The sequence below is a fragment of the Ambystoma mexicanum genome, chromosome 2q, assembly GCF_040938575.1.
Source record: "Ambystoma mexicanum isolate Mex_15411 chromosome 2q, UKY_AmexF1_1, whole genome shotgun sequence".
Taxonomy (NCBI): Eukaryota; Metazoa; Chordata; class Amphibia; order Caudata; family Ambystomatidae; genus Ambystoma; species Ambystoma mexicanum.
In genome coordinates this window covers 1,039,386,264-1,039,402,916 of record NC_090924.1, presented here as the reverse complement: position 1 = coordinate 1,039,402,916, position 16,653 = coordinate 1,039,386,264, and the positions used below count along the sequence as shown (strand labels likewise).

General features: G+C 45.3%; 1 protein-coding gene across 5 annotated transcripts in view; it reads left to right on the top strand.

Moving 5' to 3' along the window:
- The window catches only part of NMT2 (N-myristoyltransferase 2), a 1,164,729-nt gene that overhangs the window by 534,166 nt on the left and 613,910 nt on the right, over positions 1-16,653 (top strand). For all 5 annotated transcript variants that reach the window (XR_011303356.1, XM_069648400.1, XM_069648401.1 and 2 more), the window contains exon 4: positions 2,497-2,615. Coding sequence is in view for 4 of the 5 variants with exons in the window: in XM_069648400.1 (XP_069504501.1) it covers positions 2,497-2,615 (119 nt within the window). In the remaining variant the exon portion in view is untranslated. The remainder of the gene's footprint in view (positions 1-2,496; positions 2,616-16,653) is intronic.

The following is a 16,653-nucleotide window of genomic DNA, read 5'->3' as shown; positions in this document are numbered from 1 at the left end:
GGTATAGATGCATGACAGTAGGCTATTAGGGATTAGGTAATAAGTGGTCTTCCTCATGGGGGATGCCATGTCTCATCCAATGAAGCCATGACATCTCCCCGGAGGCTGTCTCCTCCCATGTGATCCTCCCTCATGCAAACGCCCCCCCCCCCCCCCCCCCCCCGGGTCCGGATCACGTAGCAGCTGCCGTCCCCTGGCCACATGGGAGGAGGTTACCGCCGGAGAATCTGATGATTCCATTGGATTCATCACAATACACAATTAAAAGAAAATAAACAGCCAAATGTCCATTCTCGCTCCCCTTTTAACCGTTAGGTACATTTATATGTAGCATTTTGCATGACGCAAATGACCTAGCAGGGCAGATATTCTGTGGCTAAAATAGAACTGAATTGTATCCATGAGAGAGGGGCGTCTGGACGACCACTACCATATAAAACAGTTTAATGAAAACCATAGATGTGGGTGAAAATAGTACTCGATTTAGAGGTTACCCGTATCTGCTGTTCAGCATCCACTCATGGGGATCATACGATTGGCTGGCATAATTGTGGAACAGTCTGAGGGATGACAAAGGTCACCAAGACTCAAGATAAACCTGTGCTTAAAAATTCACAATCAAACCATGACCACTAGGGGACCAAGTGCCATCAGATAACATGATCATTGTTACTAGACTTGAGGTTAGCATTCAGATAAGTGTCCAAGCCAGATTTATTGATGTACAAAGTTGATGCGGTTCACAAATGGAGCAAAAGCCACATTTGTGATCTACAACACTGAGTAGTAAAAATGGCAGAGCCAGTATAAAAGCAGCTTTGTCTTCTAGAGATTCTTCCAACTGGTGAGATGATCTGCAGTTTTGCATTGAGAAGAGATGGGAAGGGCACTGGCTCATCTGCACAACATGAGTGCCGCCACACAACGCAAGACTACATTGCTGTCTTCAGGGCATCTTTCTTTACATGTCGAAAGACCTGACCCGGCATCCGGCACTCGCCTGACCACTTTTCTGGCTCTCTGGCAGTAAAGTTGCTGACGTTTTAATGTGTCATTGGGTATAACTGCGCTCCAGATACGGTAGCATTATGCCCGCACAGCCTCATAGGCTTCTATGTGCCTGCCAAGCAATCTGACATCTCACTGCAACACCTCCACAAAACATGGCTTCAATCGTTGCCTCATCCTCCCAACCATAGCTAGGGGTTCATGTACGTCCAGGGCCCCACTGAAATAAAATACTCTCAGGTCCGACAGGATAAAGCCAATAGCCTTATACAAATGACAATGTTCTAAGATTCCACAGCTACATATCATTACTATACAAACCCTTTCAAATGATCTGCTAGACCATTATTACATTTGACAATACGCTATTGTTGCTTTAACTGAATTGTATTGTTTCCGATTGTAATCATTAAAATAATGTTTGATACTTTTACATCAATAGCATGTACTGTACCACTTGAATGCCTGGTTTTCAAAAATATGTGAAGCACAACAATTGGCTGTACTTTTAATGTGTTGATGGTGGACTCGCATATGATAAGTAATACAGGGCCGCCCTTGGGAACAAACCTGTTCCAGCACAGATGCGCCATATCCTCTTATTTTGCAACTGTAACCCTGTGTACACATTGGTCTAAAAGTTGCAATAATCTTATCCTATCTAAATTTGGCATATCTTTTCCATGGGAACTCCTGGGGTTGGTAATATGTGCCTGTCCACTGTGCCCCTCTTTGTATGGGCAAAGTCCTGAAGCATGCAGTTCCCTCACCACAGTGGTACATGTGACATTAAGGACAGACAACTTTGTAGTGCTCCTCTTCTTTAATGCACAAATGCCCCAGCCGTTCAAGGATATATCTTTCTCTTTAACTTGGCCGAGGTGATTACTGGCCTCTATCAGTATGTCAAGATGTAAAATAACTTGAGTTGTGGCACCCTACCTCAAACCCCCATGATTACATTGCCTGGTAAGTGTGAACATTTAGAGCCTGGGTTCCATTAGAAAAGAGCTCAAGTGGGACATCGCATCGTAAGTACTTTCATTTTTAAAATATCACTAGGTTCCCCTTCAATTACCAATCATTTGGATAAGTGTTTTGCACTTCCAGTTGCTTTGAGAAAACATGAGCATGCTTGCACATGATTATTAATCCGCATAACTCTTCTTGGATGCACCTAAACATTTGCGTAGTTGAGAGGCTGTTCATACAACATTGCATGTTTTCGTGTTGTATTTTACATCTATATTCAATGAATTGAGATTCTGCTGAAGCAATCGTTCTCTTTTGTATCTTGGGCAAAGAGCTAGAAATGAATAAAATCTATTGTGTTAAACAATTACACGCTTATAGTTGAACATAGCTAAAATTCGTAGTAGTCAGAATAACTAAATTCACGCACAAATATTATTTATGCAGTGGGGAACACATTTATCAATTTTCTCAAAGAACCGATGATTATACATGTTTTCCTTTCCCAAATAATAGATGAAGTTATAACTTCGCATGGTGCAATTGAGCCAGATAAAGACAATGTCCGCCAAGAGCCGTACTCTTTGCCCCAGGGTTTTATGTGGGACACTTTGGATTTGAGCAATGCTGAGGTGGTAAGTGAAACCTATTGCATGCGGTCAAAAAGTCTGCTTTGATACACAATCTGTTGATATTGTAGAGCACCAATATTTAAGGCTGCAATAAGATGCCCTGTGCTTATTCAGAAAAAAAGTGCAGCTTTTTGGAATGGCCTTTGTTTTCTGACTGCAAACGTTTAGCGAATGGGTAATGGTGAAGGATGTGGACTGTCATCTCTTTAGCTCTGGAAACATTAACATTTGCTTATTTTACATGTACGTTTTCAAGTGGATACGTTTACACAGCCTTTCTTGGTCTATAGAACAGTCAACAAATCTAGAATTTTAGATGGGTAGCTTTCCACAGTGGTGTATCCCACTACGGTGTTAAATCTACTAGAATAATAAAGGGATCTCTCTGTCATGGTATTAAGAACCCAGACGTGAAATATACCCTGGTTATAGGTGCCCTCTGTGTGTGGTAGCTCTCGCCCATGCATCTCTTGCCTGGCCACTTCACATTCCCCATGTGCCAGTATTTCAGGCAGTGGAGAGAGGAGATCCGAGTGAAGTATAAACAATGTGGATGGACAACGCCCACGCCTTAGTCCTCACCCAAACACCAACATATACCTGACCACCTGTCACTTCCCCAAGCCCACCTCATGTTTGCCCTACCGCTCGCCTAAAATACAATACCATTTTTTGCTACCTGCCACCCTGGCTCTGCTTCGAGACATACCAGTTCCTGGTTGCCTGAACCAACACAATATCTAGCATTCAGCCATCTTTCCCCACCTCCCTTGTACCCATATAGCCCCCCTCCCCACACAATATCTAGCATTCAGCCATCTTTCCCCACCTCCCTTGTACCCATATAGCCCCCTTCCCCAACCCTCTATGAAACAAAAAAAGTACTGGCCACCCACCACAACTTCCTTCCCTTCATTACCGCCTCCCCCTCAGCATGGCTCCAGAGATGTGTGGGAGCTGCGATCCTGTCTGCTTTACAGAGCCATAGTTTCTGCACTGTTGTAATCCTAAGGCCAGGCATAATATTGACACGACATTGCTCTTCTAGATAGCCTGCCATCTTTCAGGATTCACGCCTCCCGTGTTGTTCGTGTCAGACTCCCATGGGCAGCAGAGAATATCCTAGAACCTTGCTGCAATGTCACAGCAGTTAAATTAGTTCCATAGTGGTAGTGGGAGGACAGTCATTTAGAAAGGCTTTATGTGGGTGGTAATAGCTTTCAATGGATCTTAAGGCATACAAAACATACATACACAGCATTAAAAATGTTACCACTTATCAAAGTGCCTCCTCAGTACCATCTGGATCAACTGATATCGGGCACAGGAGCTTTGTTTTATGACTGTGAATCATTGTTATCTTGTTGATTCATTCATTTCCATTTTGAATATTAGAATCCTTTGTCAAAAGCCAATTGGAAAAGCCATGTGTTCTAAGCATATTTAAGTAGGGGCTGCAAAGGGTATTTTTTAATGATTAAGGGATAATATTTGTTAATATCAGGATCCTCCATCCAGACTGTTTAGTCCTTCTTTCTTTCTGGTATTGACAATTGCATTTCGAACCCACATCAGAACCCATATCTGTCATTTGGGAAGTTTGACCACTGTGACCACTGCTTGCCAAATTCTTAGGACATAGGGTCAGCAACCTTTCTCTCTCCATATGTTTTGGACAAGAACTCCCATTAACTCTAACCAGCATAGTCAATGTGGTGGGATCATGGTTGTCGTAGCCCAAAGCATCTAGAGAGACACTGATTTTGCCAAGAAGTTTGGCAAAACCCTGATCTGATGCCCTTCCAGACTAACATCCACAAGATGGTTTCCATGTATGATTTGGGAGCTGTTATCAGTACCCACTCACCTAGGGAGAAATGTAATGTGAATGCTACATTGGTACTGTGATGTGGCAGACATGTCTGCTAGAGACCCGTCTGCAGGGTGTATAGATGTGACCAGTTTCCTGGTTACTGGAATGCTATTCCAGGCGTCTTTGACCTCTACTTTGGTTCAGCCACGCATTAGTTCCCTGAGCAGTTCATAGGAGTGCAATCCCATGCCTGACCCTCTCCATCAGTCAGATTGTGCATTCCAAAGATCATGACGCCTGGAAATTCATGCATGGTGTGCTTGCACCACTTGCCTTCTCACTCTTCCACTTTCCACTGTCTACCACCCACAGATGCTAGCTATTCGTATGCTGCAGGTAAACGCCAGCTAGGACCTCTCCTCCTCTGCTTGTAGCAACACCAGCCAAACTTTACACTTATCCCACTAGCTTGTCGCACACAGACGTCCAGCAACCCTCAATCTATCCTTTCTCGCAGGGCACACTTTGTTAGTAGCAAACCTAGCAGGATACAAAAACATGGGTATCTCTTCTGAATACACCTACCCAAAATGCAGTCACTGCAGTGTACCGATAAATATGCTTGTACACTAAAAGTGCTTTCTTCTAGTGTACACGTAACAACATTTCATGGTTCCCATCTTGTCCATTTTCCATAACTTCAACCTAGCACCAAGAGGCCACAACAATTGCAGATGTTAGCCTATGCAAGAGCACATTACATTACTGAAAGTCAAATTAATAGTAATAATATCACTTTTTTAAAGCACATCTTTCCAAATCTCCCGCCTCTAGGCACTATAACAGCAGGTGTTATTAAACAAGTAGCTTTGGGTAAGAAACGGGATCACCCAGGCCCTGGGTCAGTAAAATAGTTAGCTGTATGGTTTACTTGAATTCTCAAGCAATAAATGCGAAGTCTTGTCACTTGTTTTTTCTGGTGGTTTAATTTACGCACTAAAAGCCGGCACATGTTTCGACCCAACAAGGGTCTTTTTCAAGGCTGTGGTGAGTATACAAGTTGTGCAATAGTGATCGTTGTTGGTTGTAAGCAAAACAGCCGAGTGGTAAGAGGCAAGTTGATTTGTTTGTGAGGGGATCAGTGTTCAGGGTGTAAGGTTGGGTGGTATCGTGACATTAGAATGGTGGTGCACTGATGTGATATTGTAACAGTTATATTCACATGGTATACATGATGTTTTCATTGCAAATGATGTTAAAGATAACAGTTGGAGGTGCCACAGTTGTTAGGAGAGTCGAAATTAACCATTTAAGTTTAGTTAAGGTGACATGGTGAGGTCCATGGATATAACAGTGAGAGCAAAACATGTCAAATGTAGAGTAACAACAAGGAGAGAAGAACAACATTGAGAATAGTCAGGTTGGTTGTTGAGGTTGTGGGTAAGAGGGCGTAAGTGGCCAAGGATATTAAACTAAAATGGAATTCCCCTGTTTTGCGCTCACTGTTATATCTATGTGCCTCACCATGTCACCTTAACTAAGCTTAAGTGGTTAATTTCGACTAATTATACTCCAGTGCAATGATGCCTCCGGGGTAACTGATGCTACATCACAAATCCATAACCATGCAGCCAACCTAACCACAGGTTAATGCATCTGCTTATCAAAATTCATAAATTGCTGATGTGCCAACAACATTTCGTGAGATTGGATTACCCACACGTAAACCTTTTGGCTAGAGTATACAAATCTTGCTGTGCCATAACCAGCCATTACTTAGTTTGTGGGATATAAATCATTGAGTACACAACTCTTTGTTCAACGGACAATCACCCTGTATGTAGGCCATCAGAAATAACTAGAAAAACTAGACAATGGGTCATAGTGGCGACCATCTTAAGTGTACTGAAGTTTTGCCACAAATATCCAACCACAAATGCTGGATCCCCACAGCTAGGGGGCTGATGTTACACACCCAAATGGAAGAAATCATTTGTTTACTTATTCAAACGGGGGCACAAAAGCCAATCTTACAGGGACATTAAACATACTATAAGTACTTGATAACCTTCTGTGCGGGTGTTTCAGATGACCCGCAAAAGAAGGTGCCCCAAGGTGATAATGACTACATACCTTGTCAGTTCAATACGGCTCTTTCCTTCTTTTTGCTATTGATTTTCCACCCTGTGCCAGGGTGGTTTTACTCTCCTCTGCACCCAAAGTATCTTTATCGTGCTTACCGGATACTCTTATCTAGGAGTGCAACATCAGTGTTTTTGACAAGTTTGTATCTTCCCCTCTTTCTGTAGAGGGAGTGGCACATTCTTCACTGAAGTGCATCCACTGACTTACTTTGACAAAGGGATTATGTCCATTTCCAGAATAAATGAATTGACCAACAAAAAAGGCCACTACACTAGTCTTTGATGAATTTGAGGCTAATAGAATCCTGGGTCTCATTAAAGATATTGAATCCACAACACCACTTACCTCTAATCTGGATAAAACCATCTTTCAACTGGAAAAACATGAAATATCACAAACTACATGTGTCCACTTTGGCGCAATATTAACAAGCTCAGAGAATTCCAAGAGGGTTAAGAGTGTATCTTCAGCCAACCCTATGTAAAGATAACCCAGACTTCCTAGATGGGAACAAATACTTAATAAATGTTCCTTGGACGTGATTCTTCTAACAATAGAAGAACTATCTAAATGTGTAACTCATTTAGATTCAGAGATAGAGGATCTCGAACAACTATCAACATTAGTTGAATTTTAGCCTCTCATTCACACTTATTCAAAGTTTGAATTTCTTTGAAGAAAGAGTCACTCTTCACACAAATTCGTAAAATGAGTCTTTTTTGATGTACACCTTCACAAGATGAGCAATCAAGTACCTTTGATTATCTAGAGATGCGACCTAAAAGTAACTTTGACCCACAGATCAACAATATAGCACTTGTTGATTTTTTAAAATTCAAAATGATCAAAGACCGGAAGAACATTAATTACACTAAGATCAAGAATTATAATATACGGAAGCATCAGTGTGCCTTGATCAGGCAGCTAGCAGACAGGGGTGGGGGGGGTGCAACATTCATCATGGACATCCAATTTCACAGTGCACGTTGTAGAGAAATTCTAGCTGACACTGATACCTACATCAAGATAGACAATGACCCTTCCCATATCATTTCAGTACTTATCAAAGAGACATTCGAGAAAGCTCTCGGGAACGAACGGATTAACTCTAAAACAAAGGGGTTTCTGACCAGAGTTTCCAACTACCCCAGTATTTTATGGCCTTCCTAAAATACACAAAGATATAAGGAATCCCCCTCTGAGACCTATATTAGCGGGCACAGAGAGCATAGTTGACCCTCTAGCTCCATTTAGACAGTGTGTTACAGCACATCGTCCAGGGGACCTCCACATACCTAAGGGATGCATCTGAATTCATTAAATGTATCAAAGAATTAGGTACATTACCACCAGATTGCATCTTAGTTTCTTTCGACATACAGTGTCTATACACCTCTATCCCACAATTGGAGGGAATAGAAGTTCTCGAGTAGGCCTTACTAAGAGAAGAGAACTGTCAGACAACCAAAATCTTTGTACTAGAGCTGACCAAAATAATTCTGCATAATAACTTCTTTCGCTTTGACTCACAATTTTATCTACAGGCATCTGGTACATCAATGCGTTTCAGCGATGGCCCCAGCCTATGTAAACATTTTCATGTTTCATCTTGAGTACGTAGTTGTGCTCCAAAATATAGAATGGTCCTCTAAATTACTTACCTGGAAGAGGTACATCGATTCCAATTTTGCCATCTGGGGCGGTACAATTGAAGAACTTGGGAAGTTTCTAGAATACCTGAACTCTGTACACGATCAAATTAAATTCACAATGGGAAGAAGTGACCCGAAACTACACTTTTTCGAGGTAGAGATTGAGATAGTAAACAATGAACTATCCACTACCATCTTCAGAAAACCAACAGATGTAAACAATAACCTTCACTATCTAAGTCAGCATCCAAGACATCTAAAAGATAACTTGCCATCAGTTTTTGTGATTGCGTCAAACATTTGAAAATGAATGTGACAAACCAACAGGGAGAGATCAGGACAGGGGTATCCAATTGGCCTATTACAAAAAGCTTGCACCAAACCGAGCGACAGAACACAGGATGATTTGTTGACCCCAAAACATAAGAGCTGGGATACGCCATTCATATGCACCGTGAGATACTCGAGTCAGGGTCACCACATATCGAGGATCGTAAAGAAAAACTGGAGGCTGGTCCAACTAGATAGTTTAATAAACTGTTTCCTAGTCCACCAGTGATTGCCTTTAAAAGAGGCAAACACTTTTGTGACCATATGGTAAAGGCAGAAAAGACCAAAAACACACAACCAAACAGTTCTGCATAAACGTAAAAATGGCACCTTCCCTTGTTTAAGTTGGAATAATTGCAATAATATAATAAAAGGCGCGTATGTAAGGAATCTCCGCACAAGAGCTAAGATTAAATTGAGATATTTTGCAACATGCGACTCAAGTAATATCTATGGACTACGTTGCACATGTGGCATCTTCTGTGTAGGACAGACCACGAGGCGTTCTAAGGAAAGATGGAACGAACACAAGAGTGACATTAGAACTTTGAACACAAAGTCACTAGTCTCTAGACATTTCACAGAGAGGAGACATACAATGGCACAGCTACATTGTATAATACTTGATGTGCTACATAAGCCTCTGAGAGGTAGGAACATGTCTATAAACGGAGACAATGTGAGCTGACATGGATTGACAAACTGGATTGCCTACACCCAACAGGGATCTATGAAGAATTTTATTTGGGAGCTTTCTTGTAATCCTTCTTGTGATCAATCAAATTGTGACTAATACCAACCCTTGTTTGCTATGTAAAACTAGTTACTGACGAATTGATGCTTGGTATATGATTTTACAGCTCCCACAGAGAGAATATGCATTCTGTAATTGGAACCACTAGGACTAGTTATGCAACATCATCTAGAATGTTATTTCACATCTGTAAGATCTATATATGTATGGATTAATGATCCATACATATATAGAGTCCATATATATGGAGTCCATAAGATTATGACTGTATTCAAGGGTTCCTATCCATTGGATTGCAGATTTTGTGGCGAGTGCCTCCACCTCTGGGACAAATTATTTACAAGGACATTATGTCCTGTCCCCATTATCCATCCCCTCAACTTTTTCCTTGGTGATCATTTCACGTTATTTGTGAACTGCTAGTACCTCCTGTACATTACGAATAGTCGTCTCATCACATTGGGGTGCTTGACCCAGTTACATACCCTTACGGTAACGTTTACCTGGAACGCGTAAATATGGAGCAATGTTGTAAGATATGCATAATGTAACTAAGACTGCTGCAAGTAACAGCGCCACAATGCCCCTGGGCTGTCTGTGCGCTATATAAATTTAAAAAATAAAATAAAATGTTTAAATTATGACATCATTGCGTCAGCACAATAACTTCATACATCATGTTTTATTTAAAAGGCAGCTATCTTGGGCAGTGTGGGAAACCTGAAGGTGTCTCTCTCTGACTAGTCCCCAGGGGATCTGACATCCAGGTGGCCAGGACACAACATCACTATTAGATCCAGTTCCTGGGGGTGGACTGGTGAGGGAGGTTCACCTGGATGAGAGGTGCTCGGGGAGTGGAAGTGGGACCAGTGAGACGTGGTATCCCCTTCTTTTGACACCATTTCCCCAACTTACCACATAGGATATGCAAACACTCTACCCCCCCCTCTTTTCTGTTGCGAACACTTTTGCATATCACAAAGGACGACGGACTAACACCCGAGCGATCTACCTAACATATCTCAACACCAGTGTCAGGCAAAGTCAGGCAATTGACCAAAATCACACACACCTGACAGCCCTTTCCCTTCCCCACAGGGACAAAAGGTGGAGCACGAGCGCACAATACGAGCAAGGTAGGCTGCATGTTGAGAGAGCTAACTCAGAACGGCAGTTCAAGAGGAGAAAGACTGCGCAAACCAAGAGGGTGATAAGGGGAGAAGCAACCTTGCCCTTTCAAACCAAGGCACGCGAACCCTCTGCGAAAGGAAAGGGAAGACCGCAAACGATAGCCAGCGTGTGTTGGAGCAGATGTCAACGGTACACAAAACCCTCCTTCGCTGATAGCCAAGCTGGGGAGAGCCGCTTGTCTCTGTGGTACCAACTTTGACTCCAAACAGAAGGAAAGCCAAGCGGTTCATCACAGCAGGTGAGTCGAGGGGAGAGCGGATAAAACACCGAACTGTGTTGAACGAAAGTAGCAAACGGCTAATTGAAATGTGAAAGTACAAGGAACTGTTGATACTAAAGGGGGGGGAACCAGCAACAGAGGAGTCTGGCACCACGTGGGTGCTCACTTGGGGAAACTCTGGGCGATTACTCAATATTTCAAACTACTATAACCAGAAGGCCTTGCGAAAAGCGATTGAGGGGTCAAAGTGGTCATGCGGGGTCTAGTAAAATCCTCTGCGCAGTCGAAAGTCTTTGACCGACAGAAGATTGTGAATCTAAGGGAAGTGAATTCTGCATCGTAAAAGTTGAACGAGAAAATATACATTTGACAAAGTTGGCAAGAGTTGAACCCAAAGGGGGATGCCGATGAACAGGGGACGAAGGCTGATGTCCCAATTTACAGTGTGTTGACAAGAGTGAACCCGGCAGAGGGATGTCCACAGTGAACGGTTTAAAAAGGCGTTCAGAGTTGTGCATGTCACAGAAAAGATTGTTTTGAGAAGCCGTTGTGAACCCGGCTAAGGGAGGCAAAGAATTGAGAGGGGTCTGAGCCCGGAAGAAGCATCACCCAAATTGCAAGCAGAATGGAACTTTTTGTTTATTGTTTCAAATACATCAGGTACACGGAGGCAAGAGACTTTTTTGTAGAAAAAGAGACTTAACCACCGAAGTCCCTGATCGCTGAGAACAAAACTGTTGGCTCGTGCTGGGAAAGCTTGAGCGTGTGTTGTGCTCCAGAATCCCACCTTGTCCTGTGCTTAAAACGTGGGTAAGGGAGAACCCCAGAAACCACTTCCTAACTTATTATTTGTGAACACTTATTTCTTTCTTAAGAACATTATATCCCACACTCCTTTTGTATTTAGCGTAAGGATTGGCAATAGGTTTTTCTTAGTATAGGCCCTTTTATTTGACAAGACGCCACCAGGACTGACTCATTATTATTTGGTGGTTGAAGCTTGCTCCCATGTTAGATTAAGATTCGGCGTTTTTCCAACGTACCTATACAGTTGAATAAACGCCCTTGAACTGTGATGACTTGGGTCTGTCTTTACTGTTGCCACCATGAGAGCCTTACATCGGTCCATCCGTGCTTTTACTTGTTTGAAACATAACTATGAGACCACGCGGTGTTGAGTAGGCATCTTGTTCTGTGAGGTTACCTAATTCCAAAATAGGACAGAAGAGGCATATCCGAATAGTGACCTTTTCCACCTATATCCTTGTTATTTCAGCAGCACCACACCTCGTCTGCTGTTCCATATTGATTTGAATCCTGACCTTACACCGACCCTTAGAGACACCTGACACATCCTCGCAAGGTAGAATGATTTTCTTTTGTGCTACGTTGTTCTTACCTGTTTTTTACTTGTTATCTAATACACTAGACCGATATGTACACTAGACCGATATGATAGGTACAGTATTTACATTTAGTTTTGTTTGACTACGTAGATCAGTCTTTTTGACCCTAAACCTTAAGCTTCGAAGAAAGGACATACTCTTATGTCCCATCCCCTTTTCCTTCACACTGTATGGGCGTCCCTCTCTAGGGATGGGAGACAGAACTTTTTTCATCAGAAAAGCCCTTCTTCCCCTTTAAATTTAGAGGCCCGCGGGGGTGCAGCCCTGGGAGCAAGCGCTGCCCTGATTGCGCCCTCCGGGGCCACACCCCAGTCCCCTTTTCCGCTTTGATGGGAACGGGCCGAATTCACCAGCACTCCTTGCTTTGGCTTCAGCCATGTAATTCCACGCGTGGCTACTTCTTCTGTCTTTTTGTCTTTTTTCCTTCAGGTACTCAGTGCTCAGGCGTCACACTCCTCCCCGGTGCATGTCGACTTCAACAGAGTTCAGCAGGTGTACAGCCTGCAAAGGGCTCTTTCCTACGTCAGACCCCCACGCCCTTTGCCTCTGCTGCCTTGGCCCTGACCATGGCTGGCAAGCTTGTACTGCGTGCGACGCGCTTTCTTCAAGGGTTCTGAAGAACAGACTGGCTAGGTGGAGGGAGCTCTTCCAGAGGTCGCCACCAGAGGACCTGAAGGATTTCGTCAAACATCGATCGAGGCCCAAGGTAGGGCCACTCTTCTCCAGCGCACCCCGCAAGGGAGACTCCTTCCCAAGGACTCGCCTGAGCAGGAGCAACCTCTCAGGTTAGTACCAAGACTAGTCCAGCTACCGGCCAACAGGCGAGGGGGTCAACAGATCCTCCCGGTGTCAATGCTGAGGGACCGGAAAGTCCTTTTACCGGGTGCTCACCCGAGGGGCTACGCCCTTGTACCGGCAACATGTCTGAGGGGGTGACTATACGCAGTACTACTGGCAGATCCGCTGAGGGCAAAACAGCTTCCAATTTGGCCTGAAGAGCAGGGTAGGCCTCATGATTGAGTCCTGGACGAGGCTGGGCCCAGTGAACCAAGCAACACGACGCATGCACGTGGAAGGCAGCTCGACAAGATGGCCACCGAGCCAGACCGATACTGCACCAAGGAAGGGAGCAGGTGGAGGAACGAGTGTCAAGCTGGGACTGTTGTCAACTAGGTACGTGGCCTACAGCCAATACATTGTTTGCGCAGGGCAGGTTCTCGCTGTGTCCATACCGTCAGGTAATGCAACGGCCCCCGCAGCCGCCTGCAACCCCGTCAATATCACCTACCACCCCTCTGGCCTGTGACGGCAGTTTCTTTGAAAGGTTCCTCGGGCTCATGAAATCTCCTCGGATGGCGGTCATTCTAAGAGATGCGCCTTTGGACGGGTGCTGCCTCCGGCCGCGCCCGTAGCCATTCCTCCAGTGCGACAGGCACCAGTGCAGCCCCCGCTGCCTGCTCTGACCCCCTAGCCATTAGTGCAGGCAGTTCCGTACCAGCCTCCGCCACAGCCTCCAGTTTCCACACCGCAGCCCTCAGTCCCGAGCTCTCTTCCACCGGCGCCGGACCAAACGGACACCCAGGTGGACACAGACGAGGAGGAGGACCCTGATACACCATCGTCAGCCAAAGCCTTCCACGAACGTTTTGCAGGACTGGCAGAGTACTGTTAGTCCCAAAAAATGAGGCTGCTGCAAAGAAATGAAGACACACCAGTCATGAGGAACAAATGTATAAACAGTTTATTAACTCTTGCGGTCTCAGATTCGTCGATGCATGTACAGGCATAGAGGAAGTGAGCCAAAACATGTGGGAGAGAACGTATCTTATACAGTTTAGAATACCATGATGAATTCATGTTAACCCATCACATGATGATGGTTCATGACCTGTAGACGTGGCCAATTTACCATAGCAGATAGCAACATGTGCTGGAACACTAGGCGTCATCTCGCAGACAATTTACTGTCTGGGAAGCAGAGCGGAGTAGGGTGTAGGAGTATATTGTGTTCCTAACACAAGGTAACATTCCTCTTGCTTCTTTATCTATGTTATTAATAGACTAAAAAGGTCAGTCTGTATTTCCACTTAGCAGCTCGGTCTTTCAGAACAACATATGCAATAAATTGTGATTCATTTTATTAGTCTAGATGCACATTCATAATGGGTTGCGGAACGACAAGAGAGCCTCTGAAGACAGGAAGGCACCTAATTACAGATTAGCTATGTTTATGCCAGTACTTCAAGGCTCTAAGTTAAGACAATGTGCTCATTAGATTTAGTATTTCTGTGCAGTGCAGGGGTATGTTTTGAGACGCTCACAAAGCGGTAACTTTGTGAATTTTTATTGCGTTCAGAATGAGAACAAACGACGATGGAGTTTTCAGAAAACCGCGATGGCGCAATTCAATGTGGATGCGCTTAGGCCAATATTATGATGTAATTTAGATATGCTTTTACAGTACTTGGGCCTTCCTCAGCCCGAGGTCGAAGTGGCCAGAAGATGGGGTGCTCGCTGAGGTCCTCGCACTATGCTCCGCGGCTCGAACTGGGATCCCGATGCAGAAGGACATGGTTGCCTTGGGCAAAAAGGGGTGGCTCAAGCCCCAATCGGTCCAACCGGTCAGTCGACGCCTGGCTGCAAAGTACAGTCAAATGGAGGGGGATACACTCTTGTTGTCGGCTCATCCTGAGCCACGCTCTTCAGTGATTGCTGCGGCATCACTCTACTCCAAGCCTCATTCATCCTCGGCTCCTCGTCAGCAGCACTGCTAGGCAAGGAGAAGATGATCATGGAGGCGTACAGCAAGAAGCTTTATTCCAACGCTTCACTGCATCTTCGTCAGGCCAACACGGAATCCATGCTGGCAGCCGTTAACCAGAGGCTTTGGCTAAAAATAGCAGACTTCCTCCCAAAGCTTCCGACGCATTGACGGTCACATTTCAAGACGGGACTGGCAGATGCCAAGATGGTGGCACAAGACATCATGGAGTACACCGTGGCCCACATTGACACCTTTGGACAGGCCATTTGCATTGCCACGGACATGAGAAGAATGGCCTGGCTCTGTGCTACTAAATTTAACCTGGATGTCCAGGAAGGCATTTTGGACCAGCCATTCGAGGGGGGGTGACCTCTTTGACGCCACCACGGACGAGGAGGTGGATAAAAAGAAAAACAGCTCTGAAACAGCCAAGTCTTTATCCATCCTCACAAAGACCACGTCCAAAACGTACACCTAGTTACAGCAGCGCTCAGACAAGGGGCGTACATACGGAGGGTTCTGCGGCTTCCAGGAGCAGAGGTCCAGGCAGCCGGACTGATTGCAGACTCAACATCGGCGCAAACAACAAAAAGGCTGTGGGGGGTCGGAGGGGGTAAGGGCTTTCTCCAGTCCCCCTGCTCCGCAACAACCTCAGAGGGAAAGAAGGCATGACACGCCCCTCTGGGTCCACCTGTCTCCAGTGGGTGGGCAGGCTTTAACTCCATGTATAGTTCTGCGTCAATTTCGCGGACCCCTGGATCCTCTGTTTCCACGGGGTACCGCCTACCTATCCCTGCCTCTACTCCCTCCTTCCCTCTACTCCCACAGATTGGGAGCCAGGCAGTGGAGCAAGTCCCAGCCTCCCAGCGAGGCTTGGGCTTCTACTCCAGAATTTACGCCATTCAGAAAAAGAACCAGGCTGGCCTGAGAGTTGTGTTGGACCTATCCATCCTCAACCTCTCCCTACCTCTACAAAAATTCAAGATGGTTACGGCAGCGCTCATAGTGGGGACATTGTTCATGGGAGACTGGATGTGCTCCCTGGATCTGAAGGACGCGTACCTTTGCGTCCTGATTTGGCAGCCTCACCGTTCTGTTCTACGATTCAGAATCATGGGCTACCATTTCCAAAACAAGGTGCTTCCCTTCGGCCTCAACTCGGCCCCCAGGGTCTTTACCAGACTGATGAATACGGTGACGGCCCTCCTCAGGGCCCAAAGCCACCATATCTACCCATACCTCGACGATTGGCTTGTCAGGGCGACATCCCCGGAAGCGGTGCACCACACTTCCCACGCTCTTATGAACACACTCCACGATCTGGGCTTTTAGCTCAATCTCAAGAAGTCACAGCTGCAGCCTACACAGAGACTGATCTTCCTGGGGATTATCTGGGACACATGCTCCAAGAGTTTTCCCCTCTGAGAATCTGATCACGGCCATCAAGAGGGCCACTGCTCACTTCCTCAGCAGGGAAGTGACATCAGCCTGGCGCTACCAACACCTACTGCGTCTCATGGCAGTGGTTCTATTGGCCGTCCCCATAGGACTCAGGATGAGGAGGATACAGATGCACTTTGCAGCATCATGGTACCAGGAGGGGAGATGATCAACGTTCTTTCTCTTCACCCGGACCTCACATGGTGGTCCAGGGACTGCAACCTGCGGACGGGAAAGCCCTTCTGGCAGCCTACCCCACAGGTCACCATCACTACGGACTCGCCTCTCGAGGGCTGTGGGGGCCACCCTGGACAACAACCACAGCG